The sequence below is a fragment of the Tursiops truncatus genome, chromosome 10, assembly GCF_011762595.2.
Source record: "Tursiops truncatus isolate mTurTru1 chromosome 10, mTurTru1.mat.Y, whole genome shotgun sequence".
In the NCBI taxonomy this organism is placed as follows: Eukaryota; Metazoa; Chordata; class Mammalia; order Artiodactyla; family Delphinidae; genus Tursiops; species Tursiops truncatus.
This window is the reverse complement of record NC_047043.1, coordinates 45,256,338-45,281,324: the sequence shown is the minus strand read 5'-3', so window position 1 is coordinate 45,281,324 and position 24,987 is coordinate 45,256,338. Positions and strand designations below refer to the sequence as shown.

The 24,987-nt window shown below is 34.2% G+C and overlaps 1 protein-coding gene across 1 annotated transcript in view; it reads right to left on the bottom strand.

The window, feature by feature from the left end:
- The window catches only part of KHDRBS2 (KH RNA binding domain containing, signal transduction associated 2), a 689,475-nt gene that overhangs the window by 448,686 nt on the left and 215,802 nt on the right, over nucleotides 1–24,987 (bottom strand). The window contains exon 3 of the mRNA XM_019931400.3: nucleotides 24,688–24,804. Within this exon, the coding sequence (XP_019786959.1) occupies nucleotides 24,688–24,804 (117 nt within the window). The remainder of the gene's footprint in view (nucleotides 1–24,687; nucleotides 24,805–24,987) is intronic.

Genomic DNA, 24,987 nt, shown 5'->3' with positions numbered 1-24,987 from the left:
TTTATTCTCTTTTTTAGTCATGGTCTCAGTAGTGTATACAAATATGATTACATGAGTGTACTGTCACTTTAAATAAAGATAGAGCTACTCGTTTACATGGGAGCTGACTGAAAGTGGAGAATGCAGTCAAAAGCTTTGGATAATTCTGAATATGAAGATAAATTCATTTTATTTAAATCAAATTTAATGGCTATTTGCTACATAAGCCAAAGTGGTCGCACATATCTTCGTCCTCCCATACATTCTATTTTTAAACTGACAAGTTGTTTTTGTTAAACTGTCAGATGCTACGTTCTGTTAACATATTAGAATTTACTTTATCTGTTCTGGGAAAATGAATCCCTTGAGCCAGTGCTTATTTCACTGTCTAATTTAGAACACTGTTTACAGTCATCAAAATTACCATTTGCTTATATTGTCTTCTGGTCTTTCTTAATAATATTCTTAGAATGAAATTTTGCCCTTCCAATTTTCTCAGGAAAATCAAAGATACTTCAATAGCATTGCCAAATTTGGATTTATAACTAAAGTCATGTGAAATTAAAGAATAATCTTTCATGTTTGCAAACTCCTTCTTTAGAAAAGAAAAAACTTTATATCATATATTGTTCTACTGACTACTGATATAATTAATTTGTAAAGAAATTTAATGTGCTTTTTCAAAATTAAGAGAATATATGCATTAAGGAAAACAAGAATACTAGAAAAATATACAATTCACCTCAATATTACCAATTATTTTAAAATAATTTAATTTGAAAAATAAAAATGCACCTTGCCAACACTGAAATAAGAAGAACCAGAAAGTTCATCCATAATTTCTCTATGAAGAATAGTATCCCACAATGTATAAGAAAATAAAATGCAACACTGAAGAATTTATGACTTACACGGTATATATAGAAGATGTGAGGTTCTCAATCTCTTGAAATAACATGTGTGTGACAGGAAAATGAGTCATGACCAATAGAAGTCATCTACTTGCCAACCAAAGTCATACTTATTAATGTGACCAAAATGATGTCACCCTAAATGCATTACTATACTACCCTTTCATTTTGAAGGTTAAAATGTAGATGCAAACAAGTGAAATTCTAAAATGGGTTAACATAGCACATCATATATAATTCCTTTAACAGTCATTTTAGTCCCATTGATAGTACAGAGATAAAATTAGAGTCTCTGGAAGGAAAAGGAAGCTTTTCAAATGGATTTAAGGGAAAACAATAAAATCTTCTGAAGAAGGGAGGGCTCTTGAAGGAAATAGATAAATGATATTCAGAAAAGAGTAAGACAAGTACTCCATGAGGAAAACCCAAATTTATTCATGTGCTACATCAGGTTTGAAAAAACTCTCAAACAGTTTGTTAGGGTTTCACTTTGGAAACAGATTGCCCATTGGGGTTGGTAAAGAAATTTCTCTTCCTGAAATAAAAATGTTTAATTAGCCAATTGCAGTGGGAATTTATTGTATTCTAAAATATCCTCAGGTTTTCCAAAGGCAATAGACCTATTTGATTTAATCAATCTGTCTGTATTCAAATAGTAAATTTAGAGAATATGTTTATTTTGCTGTGTTTCAGTTTCTAGGTAACCACAAGTTAGCACAGTCTATTGATCATGTTAGTAGGTGAAGAAATTCTGGGTGAATTATTTGTATACTATATCAAAAAAACCAAAAATAATTAAGATTGTAAAGACAACTTAAATTATTTTTTATATGTTGCTTTCTTTATTTTCAGTTGTAATTTTTCATTAGAATTTTTTGCTATTTTAATTATTTGTTATCTTAATTAATTTTATTATCTTCTTTGGATTATTACTTCAGCTTCTAATTTCTAATTCAACATAAGCAACAACAAACTTCAACAGAAAGTCCAATTCAAGAAATTTATGGCTTCTTACTTCATCAATGTAATCTTTCTATAGCATATGCATGATATAAAAATTTCTCCTATGAGATAATGCTTGTTTTATTGCAGAAATCAAGTTCTTTGGTTTTTGTTGTTTTTCTGTCATCTCATCTCATCATATGATAAAAACAAAAACAAAATATGTTAACCTATGAACTAGGGGGAAATATCTGGAAACTATGCCACCAATAAGGGATTAATTTCCAAAATATGCAAACAACTCATACAGCTCAATATCAAAAGGCAAATAAACAAACAAAAACAAAAACCAAACAATCAAATCAAAAATAGGCAGAAGACCTAAATAGACATTTCTCCAAAGAAAACATACAGATGGCCAACAAGTACATGAAAAGATGCTCATCATTGATAATTATTAGAGAAACGCATATCAAAACTACAGTGAGATATCACCTCACACCAGTCAGAATGGCCATCATTAAAAAGTCTATGAATAGGGCTTCCCTGGTGGCACAGTGGTTGAGAGTCCACCTGCCGATGCAGGGGACACAGGTTCGTGCCCCAGTCCGGGAGCATCCCACATGCCACCGAGCGGCTGGGCCCATGAGCCATGGCTGCTGAGCCTGTGCGTCTGGAGCCTGTGCTCCGCAACGGGAGAGGCCACAACAGTGAGAGGCCTGCGTACCGCAAAAACAAACAAACAAACAAACAAAAAGTCTATGAATAATAAATGCTGGAGAGGGTGTGGAGAAAAGTGAACACTCCTACACTGTTGGTAGGAGTGTAGATTGGTGCAGACACTATGGAAAACAGTATGGAGGTTTCATAAGAAGCTAAAAATAGAGTTACCATATGATCCAGCAATCCCACTCCTGGGCATATATCCAAAGAAGATGAAAAAATACATGCACCCTGATGTTCACAGCAGCACTATTTACAGTAGCCAAGACACGGAAACAACCTAAATGTCCATTGATAAAGAAGATGTTGTGGGCTTCCCTGGTGGCACAGTGGTTGAGAGTCCGCCTGCCCATGCAGGGGACATGGGTTCATGCCCCCGTCTGGGAAGATCTCACATGTCGTGGAGTGGTAGGCCCGTGAGCCATGGCTGCTGAGCCTGCGCGTAAGGAGCCTGTGCTCCGCAACGGGAGAGGCTGCAACAGTGAGAGGCCCACGTACTGCAAAAAAATAAATAAATAAAAGAAGATGTGGTATGTTTATACAATGGAATATTACTCAGCCATAAAGAAGAATAAAATAATGCCATTTGCAGCAACATGGATGGACCTGGAGATGATCATACTAAGTGAAGCAAATCAGAAAGAGAAAGACAAATATCATATGATATCATTTATATGTGGAATCTAGAAAAATAGTACAAATGAACTTATTTACAAAACAGAAACAGACTCACACACATAGAAATCAAACGTATGGTCCTAAATAAGTAAAGATTTGATGTTTTTAAGAGATTAAAGAGATATTATGTTTATTATAATATATTTGCCATTACAGTAAAGTAACAACAAAAATTGTCAAAGGAAATAAATTTATGGTTTCCACAACATTTTGCACCATTATGTAAACTAAGTTTTCATCAGCAATATTTACAATGTGAATGAAGGGAGTAAGACTACAATCCTAGTAAGTTTGAGAATATTTTATACAATTATTATAATTCTTTGCATATCCGAATTTTTTAATTCTTAAAATATAAATATGACTAAAAACAAAGAACAAGATATTTTCACCTTACATTGCATTGTACTTTAAAATATACCATTACTTTTTTAGCATTTATGTAGCTGTTTGCATCTTTAAGTCATCAGACCATTATGTTCTAAAGTTTATTGATCACATACCTCTCTATTTGTTGAACATGCACTCTTTATGTAAGAAAATACAAAGATGCTATACATGTATATAATTTGAATTAACATATTATTTTAGAAAAAATTAATATCATCCTCATAAAAATTCAAAACAGAATTTATAGTATTTACTTTCCACTCCACCCATTGATCATCTCATTTAAATGTTAAGGTCTGTACAGGGACCATGAATATTAGTGTAGTAGTAGTAGTAGTAGCAGTAGTAATTATAGTATTGACATGTGATTGTAATGCACAAAGGAACTAGATCTTAATGTTCTAGGATGACAAAATGAATATTATTAACAATTTATCAACATTAACCTTAAACATTTACTTGGAAAGTATGTGTTTTATTTTCTTATAACATCATTTTCCATTCAATTTCTAAGCACATGCAAGGTAGCTGAAGCACAGACTGTGAAAATTCCTCTGAATAATTTTTTAAGGAAACCATAAATTATTGCAATTTTTCCATATGTAAGCCAAATTCATAACTTTAAAATTAAAATGATTCACTATAGATACATGTTGAAGGTAAAATATACTACTATAGAAATTTATCAAGATAAAATAATTTATAGACATCAGTCTTTTAAAAAGATATATCATTAATCTTTAACAAAGATATTACAGTCAAAAAGATCTTGTTTAGTTATCTAAATCCTGTTCATCATCTTTTTGGATTATGAATGAATCTAATTTCTCTGGGCTCTAAAGAACTGCTGCTTGGAACTTTTATTTTTTCATCATTCTATTTGATTGTAGCCCTGTAATGTAATTTAATGTAAATGCTGTCTCAATTGTGGCAATGTAAAATTTCTTGTAACAGTAACCCACTAAAGTATATTAAAAGTATATATCATGATCCTCACGAGGACCAATAACACAACAAATAGAAATCTGGGACACTATCAGTACAAATAATTCAGAAACTCTCCATCCATCTAGATGCAAAGAAAGCCAGAACAATAACAATTAAAGAATAAATAGGGGCTTCCCTGGTGGCGCAGTGGTTGAGAGTCTGCCTGCCAATGCAGGTGACACGGGTTCATGCCCCAGTCCGGAAAGATCCCACATGCTGCGGAGCGGCTGGGCCCGTGAGCCATGGCCGCTGAGCCTGCGCATCTGGATCCTGTGCTCTGCAACGGGAGAGGCCACAACAGTGAGAGGCCCGCGTAACGTAAGAATAAATAAATAAACAAAAGAATAAATAAAAATTTATTTTACAAATATCAATGAAGTATTAAAAATTAATCATTTTCATATCTAATAATCAGAAGAAGATCAATCTAATGAGCAAATTTCTCTAAATTTGCCAATATTGTCAATATCATGTACTTAGTGAAACTGGAATTAAATTTTTTTTTTTTTGCGGTACGCGGGCCTCTCACTGTTGTGGCCTCTCCCATTGCGGAGCACAGGCTCCGGACGTGCAGGCTCAGCGGCCATGGCACACGAGCCCAGCCACTCCGCGGCATGTGGGATCTTCCCGGACCGGGGCACTGAACCCGTGTCCCCTGCATCGGCAGGCGGACTCTCAACCACTGCGCCACCAGGGAAGCCCTGGAATTAAATTTGATGGGTACTTGTCTCAGTCTTACATTCTAAGAGACAGTCTGTCAATGGCATACAATTTTTCTAAAATAGTGTCTCAGACATCATTTTTCAATTTTGCGTGTTTCCCTCAATCATTATTTTCTCAAATTAAATACTATTAATTGTTTACAAGTTTGCTCTTCCTAACTTTTAATATACCATGAAAGTGCCTTTAAAGATATTGGTGTCTTTTCATCTCTGAGAGTATTTTATGAAATACTCTTTTTAACTATTTTTTTAACTTAGAAATTGCTTTATAACCTTATTTTGGGATAAAGAAAAATTGTTCTTCCATATAGCTACATTACTTTTCTTAAAAAGTATATCTCTATTTCAGTACGTATTCCTAAAGAATAGAAACTTAACAAAAAGCATAACTCCAATACTATTATCATCTATAAAAATCATCAATAAAACTTTTATTTAACAAGTATCAAGTTAGTATTCATTTATCCAACTATAATTTTTTACACTTCGTTCCTTAATACGAGGATTGAAATTAGGTGCATGCATTGTGATTGGTTCAAATGTTTCCTAAGTCTCTTTCATTTCCAGGTTGCCTCTCAAGCTCTTTGACTTCCTCACACTTCTATTCTTGTAGGAGATGCCAAGACACTTCTTCCCTGCAGGCTTGTGACAGTACAGTTTTTATTATATCACTGTTGTGCTGCTTAACATGTTTTTTCCTCTCGTACTTTCCATTAAAATTATATCAAATAGATAAAAAACAGACTCAACTTTCTAGCTAGTATTTTTCATTAGGTGGCATTGTATGCTTCTACCATGGAATGAAGAATATTTGATGTATTTCAATTCACTGGAATTATTGTCCTTAATGACACTCAAATTGTGCAGAGGGAACCATTTGAAGTTGGCTCCTGAGACCTACAGACCTAACCCTGAAGAAAACAGATTTCCTAACTTCTATTATGACGAGTGTTTTGAGCTCAAAGTTTATATTTAATTTTTTATATTTACACTCCACCTTTCTTATGTAAATGACAGAAATGCATACAGACTTTTTTCAACTGTGCTTTACCACTTAGCAATGCGCCATGGAGATAATTCAATAAACACACTAGATTTAGCCCCTGTAGTAAATTACTCAGAAATGACTTATGGGAACAATATTCCCATGGTTCTTCCTTGTTACTAACAATTGAAGGCTTCTATGTATAAAGGTCAGTACGACTGAATAAAAATTCCTGGTTCACATTATCTTTCCTTAAGTATCTTATGTAAGTTATTTGATTCTCTCTGGCAAAAACCATTGCTGAGGGTCTTCCCTGGTGGCGCAGTGGTTGAGAGTCCACCTGCCGATGCAGGGGACACGGGTTTGTGCCCCGGTCTGGGAAGATCCCACATGCCGCGGAGCAGCTGGGCCCGTGAGCCATGGCTGCTGAGCCTGCGCGTCCGGAGCCTGTGCTCCGCAACGGGAGAGGCCACAACAGTGAGAGGCCCACGTACCACAAAAAAACAAAACAAAACAAAACAAAACAAAAACCCAAAAAACAAACAAACAAAAAAAACATTGCTGAGATAGTCTGATTTTTTTTTTTTTTGCCCCCTTATAAGTTATTTGGTATTTTTACCTGCATGCTCAAAGGCTTTATTTTAAGTTTGTTTGTATTAGAATATGTGTAATAACTTATGGTCAATTTTCCTAAGTATATGGTGAGTACTTTCTATATATGTAGCTTGTAGTCTTGCTTTAATTTCTGGGAAATTTTAAAATTTTATTCCATTATGGCTTTTTACTTTTTACTCTGTTCCTTTGTTTTGTTTGTTTGTCTTTGAGAACTCCTATTATACATATGGTGGAGTTCCTTGCTTGTATTCTATACACATCATCCTCTCAAATTCTAATCATCTCTTTCTCTACTTATATTTGAATTTAAGACATTACCATTTGTCTTTAGTTGCATTTTTATTTCTCTTAATTTACTCTTTATTTCTGAAATTCATTTTACATTTATTTATAATTCTTTCATTGGTCCTATTACATTTCTTCATGAATTTATCTTTTCCCCAATTAAATCAATTTGAGGTTTTCTCTTTCTGAGTTATTTCATACATCTTCCTTTTTTTTAGCTTGCCATTAAATATGAGATTACATGTTTTGTTTTGTGTGCATGTCTTTCTGTTTCACTTTCATTTTGAAGCTTCATCATCCTTTCCTTAAAATAACTTCATATGAAATTTAACCAAAGTCTTTCTGTTGCTAATTTTTAAGTGAAATAAGCCTTTCTTTACTTTTCAGTAAGTGGGGTAAGGACGACCACTCCCTCTTTTGTTACTTTTCCAAAGGGATAATAAATATAGCCTCTTGTTTTCTGAGATATGCATTCTCTCTCAATGGCCCATTTAATTTCACTATTCCATTTATTTTGCCCCTGTTTTTTCTCCCTGGCTCAGTTTGGGGCAATTCCCAGAAGTTTCATTGTCTAGCTCTGCCTTAGAATTTCAAGAGTTCATAGGACCTAGACTTTTCCAGGTTGTTCAGATCTTGAAGTGAACCCAATGATTTTACCCATAAATTGAGGTCTAAAAACATGGCGTGGTTTCAGCTTCTGTTCTTAGATTTACCTGAAATAATATTGTTATTTTGGGATTTTACTGTTCTTGTGCCATCAGATACCACACTGCCTTTTTAAACTGCTTTTCCCACACAAATGCTGATAGCACAAGGATCTGGTAGTTTTCATTGATTTATCCCCATCCACTTGTATTTTGGGGTTTGTGAAGGGTAACTGTCAGTTTTGGTATAGATGGTCATTTGTTTGTGAGTATTTTGGTTTTTCTTCCTTATTTGACCTCTTTTTTTATTTGTTTTCTCTTTACATATATTACTTATCTCCTTTAATCTCCACATACCTCAAGGAGGATTTAAACTTTTAAATTGTATTTTAATAAGTGTGTATTTTTGTCTTCTTTTAAAATTAACTGCTGAATGACCAGCACATATGAAAAGTCTTTCCATATCAGAAGTACTCTCTCTCTCTCTGTCTCTGTCTGTCTGTCTGTCTGTCTGTCTGTCTGTCTGTCTGTCTCTCTCTCTCTCTCTCTCTCTCTCTATATATATATATAAAGTGAAAATAAAATAGTGAATAGCCTAGAATACCAGATACCACAGAAAAGTCTAGTACACTAGAGCTTAAGAAATAACTGCTTGCTTTGAAAATAAGTAGCCTACTGAATACTTTTTTCTTTCTTGCAATATGAATGCAGTGAGGGTTCAAAGCTGACTGCAGTGGTCTGTGTAGGTAGAATGTGTTGAAGAACATTATTAAGTTCATAAAACCATAGGAAAAAATGTAGCTTGTATTTTTAGTGCCAATTATATTCAATAAGTACCTATCTAAAAATTAAGTAATCAGAGAAATATGGATATAAATGTAATATATATTTTATTTTTTAAAACACTGTACAAAACTGCAAATTTGAAACAAAACTGAGCTGTGTATGGCAAAATCTGGATAAGACTTAAATCTATTTTCAATTCTTTTTTGAACAGGGTATTTCAATGAAAATATTTGAGAACCCAATACCTTAAATTGTAATCTGTATGTATGCGGACAGATTTGACCCTTTGCTGACTGTACGGTTAACCTGAAAATGAACTGCTTGTTTTATGTGGACTCTATGTGCCTACTTATGTAGTAACTGTAATATTCTTTTGGTTATTATATGATTAGTTATGCAATGTAAAAATCTACATTTACTCTAGAGCCACTAATTTCCATATATGTTTAGATTCACCATATATCTTTGGTCAAATCTTCCAGTCACATACTTTTAACATACTTTTTAAAAAAGAGCACATTTGAATGCTTGTGGGTATGTGTGCACAATGTCAAAATAGTAATGCTTATTGGCAACTTATTTTCTTAAAGGCGTCAGCAAATAACCTGCTTGAATAAATCAATGTTCAACTCTCAACTAATCAGTTTGGCAGACGTGAAAATTTGCTTGTCAACACATGGGACAATCCACAAGATTCTTTGCCTTAGGGTATTAACAGCATGTCTTCAAGATAACTAAATTGAGAAATGATGACTTTTTATTTTTCTCTTGTGTCTTGAAGTTACTTTTTCTGAACTACAACTAGAATTCTGTTAAAATATTTGGAAAAACAATAAAAATTGTAAGATTTTTATGTGCATATGGATGTGGCAAATTATGTCCTTAAACCAACTAGTTAGAATATCCTAAAAAGTTAACCATAGTCACTAATAGTAAAATTCCACTAAGTATGTATAATAGTCCCTTATATTTTAGAAATTTTATATATTAACCAAACATAATTTTTGATAATATCTAATTGAATAATGTTAAAAATATAAAAATACATAACCAAATTTTAGTAACAGGTGCAATAAAATATTAGGGATAGTGATAATACTCATTTTCCAACATTAATATGATCAACTAGCATGCATTACTTGACGTTTGGGGAAGAGTTTTTTGTTGTTTTATATATATATATATATATATATATATATATATATATATATATATATATTTATTTATTTATTTATTTTTTGCTGTACATGGGCCTCTCACTGTTGTGGCCTCTCCCATTGTGGAGCACAGGCTCCGGACGCGCAAGCTCAGTGGCCATGGCTCACAGGCCTAGCCGCTCCGCGACATGTGGGATCTTCCCAGATCAGGGCACAAACCTGTGTCCCTTGCATCGGCAGGCAGACTCTCAACCACTGTGCCACCAGGGAAGCCCTTGTTGTTATATTTTAACATCGATGATGTATGGCACTGAAGAAAACCTTCAAATAACTTTTAAGATACACCCAATTTATCTAACATCCTCTATGAAACTGTTTCACAAAATGTAGCAAATATTTTCTAATCAAATAAACTATGCTGTCATCTACTATAATGTCCCCCAAATTCATGAATAAGTAATATTATAAGGAAACATAACTAGATTTAGAATTTAACTTGTAACTCCATGCAATATGCCATAGAAGACAAACACTCCCCCGATTAACTATCTAACTACATCTGTCCTCCATCATATAAAAGAGCTGAGTTGTTAATCTGCATCAGAACAACTAACATAGCACAAGGGAGAAAAAAAAATCAGAACTCTAAGCAGCAAAGATAAAACAGAAGTGAGTATGGCATATTAACAGACTTGTGCATTTTCATAATAAATAAATCTCCTGGGTTTTCCCTAGTAAAGCAATCATATGAGATATTAAACTAATAGATTACAATGACATAGATAAAATTCTATTAATATTATACATTTTTATTTATTTCTAAGTGAATATGTATATGTAGATATAAAATACTTTAGTAAGAAAATTCTTTGAGTGAGAGAGAAACACAGATATTATCTTCTGGAATAAATCCTTCAATTTCCATTAGAGGAAAAGACTCCTTAGAGTCACAAGAAAAATATAAACATTGAATTTAAGGACTAGAGTTAATTTTACAGCAGAGGAGAAAAGAGAAGGCAGAATTTTTTCTGGAACAGCCACAGGAGATCCACTATTAACCTGTCAGCTGAGAAATGGGAAATCTGCTCTCATATCAGATGGGTGGGAGGAGAGAAGCCTTTCCGTATCCCCACTCTGCTGCACCAGCAACGAAACAGGGATCTTGGAGCATCTGTTCAAAGTCTGATGTAATCCTTTGGTGAGTATTCCCTTAGAACAATATAATTTTCTAAAGTATCAACCCTAGAGTGTGCAATTCTTCAGAGAAGATTAAATTTTCTTCTCAGTTATCGAGTTTTGAAAATGCCACTGTTAATTACATGGAAATATTAGACACTTCATGAGTCAATTTGGTAGAACTATTTAAACTGATGCAGATGGCTTCATTTATCTAACAAATCTAATCTCTCTGGCTAGGGAATCAGAATCTCCAGTTTGCTTCTGAAATTTGGTATCCTAACTTAGGACATTGCTGGAAAAATATTCTCTCAAAACTTAATTTAGAAATGATTATTTCCAGAATAAAAAATGAATAATAAAAAAATTCTTTCATAGAAATAATAGATGTTACTAATTGCAAGTAAACCACACCAAACAATCAGAGTAAATATACAACCAATATATTAGGAGTACTTTTAATTTTTTAAAAAATGTATAATCCTGTGAAAAATATATTGTACTACATTAATGAAAAAGATGATATTAAATGTCTTGTGCTTTAAGTTTTGATGAATAATTCCCAAATCTTCTATTGTGAAATTATATATCCATGCAAAGACTTATATGTGAATCTTCATATCAGCCTTATTTATAATACCTCAAACTATAAACAATCTAAATTACCATCAAAAAAAGAATGGCTAAACAAATTGGTGTAGCCACACAATGGAAAATTCTCAGTGATGTAAAAGAGCAAATTCTTGATACAGGCAACAACATGGATAATCCTCAAAAATCATTATTTTCAGTGAAAGAATGCGGGAGCAAGTCTATACACTGCATAAATCAATTCATGAAATTCTAGGAAAAGGCTAGCTGATAGTAACAGAAAGCAGATCATTGGTGACCAGAGACCAGAGGTGCAGTGGGGCCCAAACGAAATTTTTGGTGTGACAAAAATATTCTTTATCTTGACTGTGATAATACAAGCGTGACTACATATTCATTTGTATGCTTAAAAGTGGTAGATTTCCATGTACGTAAGTTACATCTTCATAAAAGTAAGGCAAAAAAAGTATAATGATCTAGCCCTGGTGGTTTTAATAAAACCAATGGTTAAGGAAAATGTCTGAACTAAAATGACATTTTTGGCTTATAATTTTAACAATAATTTATAGGAATGTGGAAGAAATTCTCCATTACATGTGCAGTTAAATACACTGTGATCAATTTCCTAACCTATAAAACTCTATAGGAATGATGAAATGAGAAACACTCTCTCCTCCTAAAAAGGAAGCTCTGGGCACCAGATTTTGGAAGGTTTCCTAGGGGAGCCCAGACTACCCCTCATCCTCCCCTGAGGACAGGGCTAGAGCTTCCCAGTGGTGACCTCACTTTTTGCACGTGTTGTCACTAAATGCAGACGACTCACCAAACCCCAGAGTACAGGCTGCTGACACGGCATCCCAAGCAGAGCGTGTTCCTCTCTCCTTTGCACTGAAATTCACACAGGGAGTGATAAAGAGGACAGAGGGTGGATCGTGGCATTTTCATAAATAAAATATATCGAAACTACTCAATTTTATAGAGGCCAGATCCTGAGAAAGAACCATGTTCAAATCAATCTTCTATATCCTACAGGTAATTTTATGTTATTTAAAGTAATTCGGATATATTTTCTGCTTATTTATTTTGGATGTAATAGTTTAAGAAAACATAATAAAGTCTATTTTTTTCCAATGATATGGTTCCTTGATACTAATATACTAGTTATAGCAAGATATATTAATGAAATTGGTCCTCACATTTATGTTCTCTTTTTTACATCTAGTAATTAAATATTTCCTTGTAATTTTCCAGCAATCTCAGGCAAATTATTGTCTCTTGGGCAATGATATATCTAGGCTATAAAAATGAGTGAGTTAAACTACTATCTTTATCTTCACTGCCAACTTTGAGACTCTATGAGCTGATGTACCATGTGCATGTGCACCTACGACACGGAAGACTGGTTAAACCTCCGACTGGCTGAATGGAACTAACACGGCCTCACAGTCATCATTACATTTTTAAGGGTTGATCAAGTTTAATTATTTTGGCCCAAATTATTACGTTAAAGCCATAGAATTACCAGCAAAACATCGTTTTGCCTTACTCATTTTATGAATCTTCCTTAAGACAAATGAAAATCATGGTAAAAGTTTCCACATACTTTCTTTTGGATTATTATTGCTTTTATTAGTATTAAATAAAGTGTGGATAAAAAGTTTTAATCTAAAACGTATAGAATCAGAATCTTGAAAATATTAACTCAGCACAATGAGTTAATCTATATCTGCTCAGTTGATGGCTACTATCTTATTCTTTCCCATTTGTACTTCTGGATTGTACGGGTGACTACAAATTAAATAGTTAATTTAAATAGTTTTATTTAAGTAAATACTATAATGGTGGTGGTGCTGAGGAAGTAAACATCTCTCACACATTCTAGTAATATCCAAGAAAACAGAAATGAGAGTTGTTCAGGATTCAAATGCTGAAGAAATTATTCTGACTTTTCAATTATTTTGGCTTAAAAATAATTTTTAAAGGTAGTTAAATGAAAAGAAGAAAATTAAGAAAGACTGGGGAAAACATTCAAAATGCTTTAGAAGTGCCAAATGATGGAAATAGAATATTTTTCAAAACATGAAAACATAAAAAAGGAAGAGAAAAAGAGAAAACAATAAGCCTACTATTGAGAAAGAGGAAGCAGGAAATAGAGGGCATTATAAGCTTAGAAATGTAAATATTAAAGCTTTGGGAGATATTCCAAATTCTCTTAATCATGGGCCACGTTTTGTTTGCCTGTTTTTTTTAACCCAGTAGCAATGCTAGAATTGTAGATGTTAGCAATCATATTCCTATAGGTTAGGGGTGCCTCTTCTCGTGTAAACCACAGGGAAGAACACGGGCACACCAGTTTACAGTCTATCTCAAAACTCTGACCTCAAAAAGCAAAAAAATTAAACATTAGTATTTTCAAAGTTTAAGCAAACGCTCCATTTGAACAAAAAATATACAAAGCAATACATATCTTTGCAGATAACATTTAAAAATAAATACATTTATAAGGAGCCTAGGTGATTTGTGATAATTAGATATTAAGAAAAATTACATGAAAAGTGTTTCATTTATTGACATTAGGTATGCTTGCTCCTGAAACTAGCTTAAGTGCTGGTGACAGAGAATGTCTTGTGACTGCATCCCTGAAAGTGTACAAAACATTGTCTTGGCTGCAAAAAGTCAATGGTACAATTGTGTTCATAGCAAAATATTGTGAAATAAAATTCATATTTTATGGCAAGACAAGAAAAATTTAAACATAAAAAATGTTCTCTGCCCTTTGGTCTCTTCTCTCCCCTGTACTGTGCATTATATCTACATTAGGCATTGACAAGACCTCCCCCATCAGCAGAAATACCTGCTCAACCATAAAGAACAACATTTTCCCAGCACCAAAGAGACAACTGAAGATATAATATTCCTTCTTAGGTTTGTGGTGTGACCCACCACAATAATGCTTAGATCTGAATTGTGTGTACTCTGTGAATAATACATCATTTAATGTACAGCCCTCTGTCTCAGAAACCTAATATAACTGTGTTTTGACCTCTAATGGGCGGAACAGTTCTTGGAGCTTTCTGAGATGCTGTTCCTGGGTTATAATTCTCTATTTGGCACTAATAAAATTTTCCATTTATTTCTTATATCGATTGATTAATTTTTCATCAACAATATATAATTTCATTTGTATCCTTGGCATTTCATTTTCCTTAGTCTTTTTGACTTCCTTAGACATTTTGAACCAATACACACAGGAGACAAAAGTGAGCTCAGGAATGTTGTTATTCATTAGACTAAGGAGCTGGTGACTTCTTTGTCTTTCTGTGGGCTCTATCGCATCAGTAACTACAGCCAGAAAACAGAGCTCTCTACTATTTTATTGTTCAAACAAATTTTCTGGTATTCATGATGATTCTACTCAGATAAGGAATATTCAGATATTTATGACTGATAAAATTACTATTCAACTTTTGAATGACTTAGGAAGTTCAAAAACTAATAAGGAGAAAGAATACTAAGTCAAATAAACATCACAGCAACTAATGAAATTCAGAACCTGAATTAGTGCCGATAGCGCACTTGGGTTAAGTGCAGTATGTCTCTCTAGCACGCCCACTCTGGGCCCATTATCCTCTCAACTCTATCTCCAGATGCCCCAAGCTGTGCTACAACAAGTTGTCCAAGTTTCTCTTCAAAGAACATGGCTTGTATTGGGGTCAAGTTTCAACAATTTAAAACACATTTAACAGCATCTTTCTAAAAACATGCAAATAACAACAACAACCTTTTCATCAAAGGCTTTTCTAAGAGATTAAATATGATTATGATTTGACTTTTTAGGTAACCATTACCACTCGGTTTGCTATTAAAATTACTCATAAAATTAAAAATGCATTATGTCTTACCATGAGCAAAATAAAACTATTTAGGAAATTTTTCTTTCTCATATCCAATTTTATTAAAGCAATGATATGTTCATCTGGGTCTACTACCTTGGTTACTAGGTATGTGGGCAAAGCAAAGATAGGGTCCAATGTGAAAAAGTAAAGTGAATATTGATATTTAAAATATATTTATACATATAACAAAAAACTCAGTTTACCCATTTCTCACCATACAGGGAGATAGACCACTAAATATATAATATATATATAGCACTAAATAATATAAAGTGTACTAATAATATATAAATGTATACCAGTACACAGAATCACCCCAGGATTCTGCTGAGAAATTCTTATCTAATATAGGAAATTAGTAAAAAAGAGATAATGTCAAAGGGTACAGATATTGCAGATAATCATAATGATGTATCATTTGCATAACTTGATCCCATGTCTAAATTCTACCATTTATAAAAAATATAGGAAATGAATGAGAAAGCAACAAACTCGGTTAAGGTTCTCAGCACAAAAATGTCAGTGGTCCTTTTCTTGGCTAAGACAAATCTTCAATGATTCAACTTGGTCAAAAAGAGGGACTAAGAAAGAAAACTGTCCCAATCTTGGTCTGGGGCAAAACTTTCAGTAGGGTGCAATTTACTTCCCCTTCTGAGAACCATCTAGCATCACTGATAAAATGCCAGAGCACTTGCTTTGTCAGGTTGTAATAAAATTAAGAAGGCTTACAGAGGAATTAGAATTACCTACCCAATTAACTATATCTGGTTTTATTAAACCAGATATTCAAAAGTGCAAAGACCTTAAACCAGCTTTATGACTAGCCTAATACTTTTTAACTAGAACATTCTGTTTTTGTGTCTGGTCCCTCATAAAATGCCCTACCAAGAAGAAATCACTAAATTTGCTTTCTTAGAAGCCTTTTCCTTTACTGGCAACTTTGAGATAAAACACTAATATGCTTGAACAAATTCAAAATAAATTGCAAGTAAAAGCAAACAAAACAAAGAGAAAGAAAAAAAACAGGCGAAAAACCAAACAAACAAACCCACACAAAAACTCAGGCGAAAAACCAAACAAACAAACCCACACAAAAACTCAGAAATTACCAAAGTCTGTAATAACTGCCACGAGAGGACAGTAGAAACACAACAAGAGAACAAATCTAGTATTTGGAAAATGGCTAACAAAGTTGAAAATCATTTAATTTTATAAATAAAGTAGTACGAATGTGTTGCAGTTATCTAGTGTTGCATAACTAACCATTTTATTTTTGTGCATGGATTCTGTGGGTGAGGGATTTAGACAGAGCACAACAGGGATAATTGTATCTGCTTCCAGATTCTGGGGCTGCAGACAGGAGGACTTGGGCCGCAGTGACCGCTGCCGTCATCTGTTGGGCGCCTTATGTGCACCTCCAGGGCCTGGACCACGATGAGGCAAAGGCTGAGCTCCTCTGGGACTTCCCATTGGCACCTGCAAGGCAGACTCAGGATTGTCAGCATCCTCACCAGGCAGCTTAGAGCTCCAAGAGGGGGTGTTCTTGCAAATGAGGCAGGGGGAGCACTGAATCCCCTTCCGCTCAGAAATCTGGATACAGCCCCTCCTCTGCAGTTACAAGCAGGTCACTAAAACACCCAGACTCAAGGGGAAGAGAATTAGACCCTATGCTTCTCTCTCTAAAAGCATTGTCAAAGATTTTGCAGCCATCTTTAGAACAGCCACAGAACATGGAATTTTAAATATTCCCTTTCCATATGGAGTAAATCTCATTTGAATTTTGGTTGTAATATTTCGAGGTGGAGAGTACAGCTCAAGATAAAAAGATAGGCCTTCCTCAGTAGTAGAAAAGATACATATCATTATAATTCTGGTTTATAAAATGTGAAATGTCTAGAAATTTCTCTGTCTTCTATTTTTTAATAGCTTAATACATTTTTTAAAATCCTACAGCATGGTGTGAGAAATTTTGATTCTGTGATTCCCTCATTTCAGTCCTCATGGGAAGAAAGTGTTGTCCCAATAACAAGTGACAAGTGACAATGGAGGGAAAATGACAGCACTAGTAACATTAAAAATGTATAATCCTTGGTTTATGGCTGAGACATTAGGTCCTTGAAAGTTTTCAAATAGCAGGTCTTAACTACAAAAATTATAAAATAAATCTATAAATTGGTCTAGTTGTGAATAAAGTTAGCCTAGATGAAATTAACAATTCAAAATAATATATAACTTTGATTCACAATACATAAAACATCACCACATCAGGCTCTGTCATTCCAGGGTGGACAAAGAATGTCACCTGCCATATCAGTAAACAAAGGATGTGCGGCCATCAAGCCATCAGCCACTGCAGCCGCCCCCGACTGTGCATCCTGAGGGGACTCAGGATGGAAAAAACAGAATATTGGCCCTAGATAGTTAAGGTGCATGTCAAAGGAATAATTTCATTGAGCCCAGACTCTTGTATCTTTCCATACATAGGCGATTGATAAATTCATTAACTTAAGAGGTCTGGTTTTACTTTAGTTAACAGTAATCTTTTGATGTTCCAACTACCTGGTTTTTGTTGCAAAAATTCCCATATAGCCTGGCTCCTCCCTTACCTCTTCAGAATGGTCCCTCAGAGATGTCTGAAAGGCTGACTCCCGGGCTTAAGTCCTCAGTTTGTCCACTGAATAAAACATAATTCTCAACTTTGGGGTTGTGCAATCATTTTTCAGTCAATACTAGCTTACGAAGAATTGAACCTGGACAGATCTATGGCTTTTTTTTTCATTCCAAGGTCAAAGCACAGTACAGTGAATGACAGACTATATATAAGAGAGTTGAAGATGTTAATATGAAAATATTATTTCTCACTAACATCATGATACAGTTCACTCTTCAACTCAAATCTAACTATTTTAATTGTTTGGTCACTTGGAATCCAAAATAGGTTGAAATAACCTTGTATTGGTTACCACTGAAACACAAGTTTCATTGCGTCCTCACAAAATAGGTATTTGTAATGAAATGTTCTTTCTCACATATGCTACTGTTCAGGGGAGGCTTTTAGTCTGGTTCTCCAACTTCTCAGAATTCAGATCAGAGAAACAGAAGAATGCAGAGAATAAATAAAAAATAAAATCGCACCTATCTATAACTTATGATACATTCCTTGTCCTTCACACACTCAAGTGATATTTAAGCAAAGTATGCATATTCCTCCATCTCTGTTCAGAAGCCAAGATGGGCTAGGCATTCTTTTCTGCAGAAAGGAGGCTGAGAAAGAAATGTTGTTGATTTACTGTGCAGTTTATTAGGGGCAGAGCTAAAATTACAATCAGAGTGGGGGCAGAGCTAAAATTAAAATCAGAGTGTCCAGACTCTTGATTTTGTGGGATTACAAACTGCTTTGTTGTTGGGGATATTACCAAGTTGAAAGAGGAGTTTACAGTCCCAGCCTGGCTGACAAGCAGTGAGCATGGTGTCACCTCTGTACTGTAGGATTTGGGGTTTGATGTGAGGCTCAGCCCGGAAGCCAAACAAGGGAAGGACACTGGGCCCAGGGTTCGCACCCACATTGCCCACCAGGCAAGCAGTACCACTTTGAGGGTTTTAGTTGATTTTATTGTTGATGAAAATCAATCTTGCCGTGAAATCCAAAAGGATTTACTAAAGTAGCCATCACCAAATACAGAAGATAGAGTATAAAATAGAAACTGCTCATGGTATTAGCACATCAAAGAGAGAAAGTCTTGCCTTCAGAATGATCACACATTTTCAAATAAAACTCTACCAAACAGCACTTCACTTTAAAAATATGTTTTAAGACCACACCCCGTAATTTCAACAAAGCTTATTAATAAAAATGCCAAAATATCTTTCATTACAACGAAATTTATTGGCAACCTGGTCATTTGTGATTTCCAATTAAGGACACTGAATACCTATGCAAGAAATTTGCTTTCCTCCTGTTACCTCACTTACCTGCATATGTTCAGGCTTTGATTTTCCCTAACCTCTCCTAACCGTTTTTCTTGGCGATAACATGTTTGTTTCTCACTCTTTTCAAAGATAAGCGTTTAGAACCACTGCCTCCTCTGTTCTCCCTCACCAGTCTCTGCCATCAGTATCACTAAAAATAGCAGCACTCTATCCAAAGCGCCACGGTTCCCCTCAAGATTTCACAGAAGCAACTGCTGGTGAGGCCGGCAGCTCCATGGTTACTGAGAACAGGCCATATGCTGCTTGGAGGACTCAGACTTCAAAGAAATTTCTGAACTGCCAGTTAACTTCCTGAGGTATTTTGAAATATTGCAAACATACTGTATATTTTTACTTTCTAGATTACTCTGAGAATACCTTTTATCATCACAATTGAAAAGTTAGCTTCTATTCAAGAATTCCTGGATTTTTTTTTTTTTTTTAATTTATAATGTGAGTTGACATATTCTGGGATCTGACCAGTATGGGAATGAAATATAAGGTAGGGTTTTGCTACTGGATATTACTGCATTTTGTTTTGTTTTGGTTTTTGTTTCCTTCCTCTTCTTATAGAGTTATTGGCTAGGTGAACTAAACTAAAATGAGTGTTTCTCTGCCAGAGTCAAAAACAAAATAACACAAATAAAAACATTAAACTTGTTAGAATATTCTTACTACACTAGACCACAAGAACTGTTTTCCATATCATTCTTTCCACCTACTAATTCAAAGATTTATACTTTCTTAAGGTTTTTTATTTTTTATTTTTTTAAGGAAGTGTTAGATCAGGATGTTTAATTTAATTAAAATTTCTGTGAGGGTTTGAGTCATGTCTAATATTGTCTTCTATGAAGCCTGATATTTCACATGTAGTTGAGCATGCAACAGAGATGGAAGAAATATTCTTGCATAGTTATTTTGTCCTGACTTAGATAACTATTCAAATATCTCCTTTTATCATAAAGAAAAACTCAAGTTTAAGACATACATTGTGTAGCACCTTAACAGCATAACCAATACAGAAAAACAATCTGCATTATTTCCTAGAAAGTTGAGGCAAGCTAGTCACTGCAAACAAGGCTATTAAACAAACACATTTGTCTACAAAGGCAGGTGCCTGACGCTGGGCCTGAGGAGCAGGCTGTGGGCTCAGGCTTTGCTGGTGGGCACAGAAGGGGCACCTAGTGATGCTTCAGGCATTTATTTATTTTTTCATTCAATAGAATGTGAAAAACAGGCTTGCAGTTTTGTGTTGATTTCCTTAATGCCTGCTGATATAAACTTTAAATAAACACAACTAAACTTTGTAGGCTTGAGCTACCAAGTATCACTCAATTGAATATGTGCTGTTTTTCATTTTCTATTTCTATGAGATTTACTTTTGAACAAACACAAGACAAAAAGAGAAGGTATCCTTAAATCTTGAGACTCCATGGCTCATAGCGTATTCACTGGGGCCCTAAAAGTCAACAAAGGTATCTCTCTTATTCTTTCAATCTCTCTCTCTCTCTTTCTCTGTATATGTGTTTATATTGTACTTTATATATAGGTAAGTATATAAATGCCATACATGTAGGTAAATAAATAATACATATATATTTCATTCATATATATATATATATATATATACACCTCTGTGTATAAATATATACACACATTTACATATTTGTACGTGTGTGTTTGGACAATTATATTTCAATGCCTATTAGACATTCACATAGACATGTTGAGTGTGTCGTTAAACACATGAATCTAGAACCTGCAGGAGAGACTGGGAGCTGGATGTACACAGATGGAATGAGATCATGAAGGGAAGAAAGAAGTCTGAAGACCAAGTCCTGGGCTTGGAGGTCTGGAAGAAGAAAAGGATCCAGTCACAAGAACTGAGGAGGAGACAATGAAGAATGAATGAGAGTGACCTGCACTGTTGGTGGGAATGCAAATTGGTGCAACTACTGTGGAAAACAGTATGGTGTTTCTTCAAAACATTAAAAATAGAACTATCATATGATGCAGGAATTCCACTCTTGGGTATTTTTCCAAAGAAAACAAAAACACTAATTCAAAAATATACATGCACCCTAATGTTCATAGCAGCATTATTGAGCAACAGCCAAGATATGGGAAGCAGCCAAGATATGGGAAGTGCTCATCAATAGATGAATAGATAAAGATGTGGTATGTAGATATAGATATATAGTGTAATATTACTCAGCTATTAAAAAAATGAAATCTTGCCATTTGTAACAACATGGATGGACCTAGAGGGTATTATGCTAAGTGAAATGACAGAGATAGACAAATACCATATGATTTCACTTACATACGGAATCTAAAAATCAAAACAAATGAACAAACATAACAAACAGAAACAGAGTCATAGATACAGAAAACAAACAGGCAGTTGCCAGAGAGCAGGGAGGGGAGAGTGGAGAGAAATAGGTGAGGGAGATTAAGAGGCACAAACTTCCAGTTATAAAATAAATGAGTCACAGGTATGAAATGTACAGTGTGGGGAATATAGTCAATAATTATGTCATATCTTTGTGTGGTGACAGATGATAACTTATTGTTGTGATCATTTTGAAATGTATAGAAATATGGAATTTCTATGTTGTGTCCCAGGAACTAACAGTGTTTCAGGTCAATTATACTTCAAAAACAAACAAAACAAACACCTAGAAAAAGAGATCAGATTTGTGGTTACCAGAGGCATGGGGTTGGGGAAGGGGGAACTGTAGGAAGGTGGTCATAGGTACAGACTCCCAGTTGTAAGACAAATAAGTACTCAGGATGAAATGTTCAACATGATGACTGTAGATAATAACACTGCTGTATGATACATAGGAATGTGAAGAGCATTAATCCTAAGAGTTCTCACCACAAGGAAAAAATAATTTTTCTTTATCTCCTATTTTATATATATGATATGATGAATGCTCACTTAAATTATTGTGATCATTATTTCATGATGTATGTAAGTCAAATCATTATCCTGTACACCTTAAACTTATACAGTCCTGTATGTCAATTGTATCTCAATAAAACTGCAAGGGGGAAAAAAAAGGCAAGATTAGGAGATTTTAAAAAGAAGTGATACAATTAGCCAATAAATGCATGCAACAGTCAACGTTATTAATAAATTAAAATTTTAAATTTAAAAAAAGGATGGATGAGAGCAACTGATTGCAAATAACATTCTCGAAGAATTTTGCTATGAAGGTCAGCAAAGAAATTGGGTGGTAGCTAAATGGGAATAAGTATGGTTATAAACAAAAATATGGCTACGGTTGCCAGGATAGTTATAAAGACACAGATTCTCCTTCAGAGCCATCACACTTGCATTCTCTCTCATTCTGATTTTTCTTGGGTTGGTTCCTTCTCATAATCCAGTGCTCTACTTAATCATCATACCAAACTACTACTCCCATCATTAACCTCTTTGCCATTCCTCTGTTTTATTTTAATCCATAACAATTATCAATGCCTGAAAGTAGAAAATTTATTTATTCACTTATTTATTGTCTGTCTCTCCCACTGGAATGCAAACTCCAGGAGGAAATTTTTTTCTCACATTTATTACTGTGAACCAGAACTGCAATGACACATAGTGTGACACATAATGTATTATTTGTAAATAATTACAAATATTTCTGTAATTAATACAGGAATATATGCCTGTGTCACTCTATAAATACACACAGACACATATATACACTTCCACTGCAGAATCAGATGAGTTTTACTTATTTGCTAGAAATATAAAATCACATAAAATATTCCTTTCTGTTCAGGTCACGTGGCAGAGAAGCAAAATAGCAGCATAGCAATAAAAGTTTTACCTAGGATTTATTTTTATCAAGTGTTTACTAAGGTAAATTTTTTCACACCCATGTCTGTGGTTTTATTTCAGCCATGTTGTCCTTAGCAGTTAAAGTCTTATCTACATTCTAAAAAGCATATTTTATAGCAGAATACATTATTATTGATGTTGTTGCTATTAAATGTTTTCATTTTCTTTTATGTTTTAAAGGAGCAATGAAAATACTCAAAGCAGAAACAAACATGATGGATCACCCAAAAAGTAATCAATATAGAAACAGGACTTTGTAATGGGTAATATCAGTAAATTAAACCTAATGGAAACTTAATAGAACCAAATTTTTTCTTGCTAGATTTTCAAATACTTATGCTGGTACCTAACATGCTCACAGGAAAGAAAGAAACCAGTATGAACAGGAAAAAATGTCCAAATACATGGGAATGAAAAATATACACCTATTTGCTTTAAAAAAATATGGAGAGACTACACTTGACTCTGGGTATGCAAAGCTGACTAGGATATTTCTCTGGCCCATGGAAGCTAACAGTTTAATGAGAGAAACAGAAAATTTCAATAAAATATGTTTATGGTTAAGGAAGGAGACCCTGCCTAATCTAAATCTTAAAGAATGTGTGAGGAAAAAAGAAAGTGTGAGAGAATAAATGCATGAAAAATGAAGTTTCTGTTGTAAGACTTTGAGATATCTGGAGAACATATAACAAAAAAAAAATTAAAGAATATATGAAAATACAGACATACTTTTTGAATAAATCTCTATAAATAGTTATTTTAACACAGAATACTAACACAGAGAAAATTGCTATCACTTTATAAAATGGGAAAATGATGTAGTTCAGATGCAAAATAAATCACTTCAAATATCCAAGTTGATAATAGTTTTTAGCTTATTTTTCTTTGGGGATCAAGTGAGTTGTTTAATATCACTGAAGCATTTCAAAAAATAAGTGAAATTCTCTTAGATTTGCAGATAAGTATTTGAAATTGCTTCAGGTAAGAGGATCTGAGTGAAATAGAGCAGAGAGATAACATGAGGGAATGATATGGTGGATGGGATCCGGTGATACAGCTGAAGAAAGAACAGGGATCCAGTCAGGGAATTAAAGAAAATGAGCACACACATATAGAAACATCCTATGGAGGACGCAGAAAAAAATGAAAAGATTTGACAGCAACCTACACAGAGGACTAAAAAGAATAAAAATACAGAATTACATGTTTTGGGAGAAAAAGACCAGTAATTGATTTTTTATGAAAATAGGGGAGACATCAGAAAGTGCAACAGAGTAATCCCAAAGGGTAAAATTCATGGGAAATAATTGGAGGACAGCTCATATGTGCTTGTAAATGTGACCATCCTGTTACAGGTAACTCCCTGTGTATGTTAAGTATCAAATTCAAAGTTCATACCTTTGCTTTATCTCTCATTGATCCTTTGCCCAGGATAGACATTTTAGCACCTGTTTCTTCCTGTAGCCTCTTCAAGGAGTTTCCTCTTGGTCCAAGCAATTTCCCCACAAAATTGAACTAGGAAACAAAATCAATAGAATGTCTGTTTTAAATAGAGAAAAGTAATAATTTACACCAAGCAAAACTGATGGGTTATGGGTTTTTCAATCTTTACCATGGAGAAGAGAGTTATGCTATTCACATACCCAAACACACAGACACAGACACAGACACACACACACACACACACACACACACACA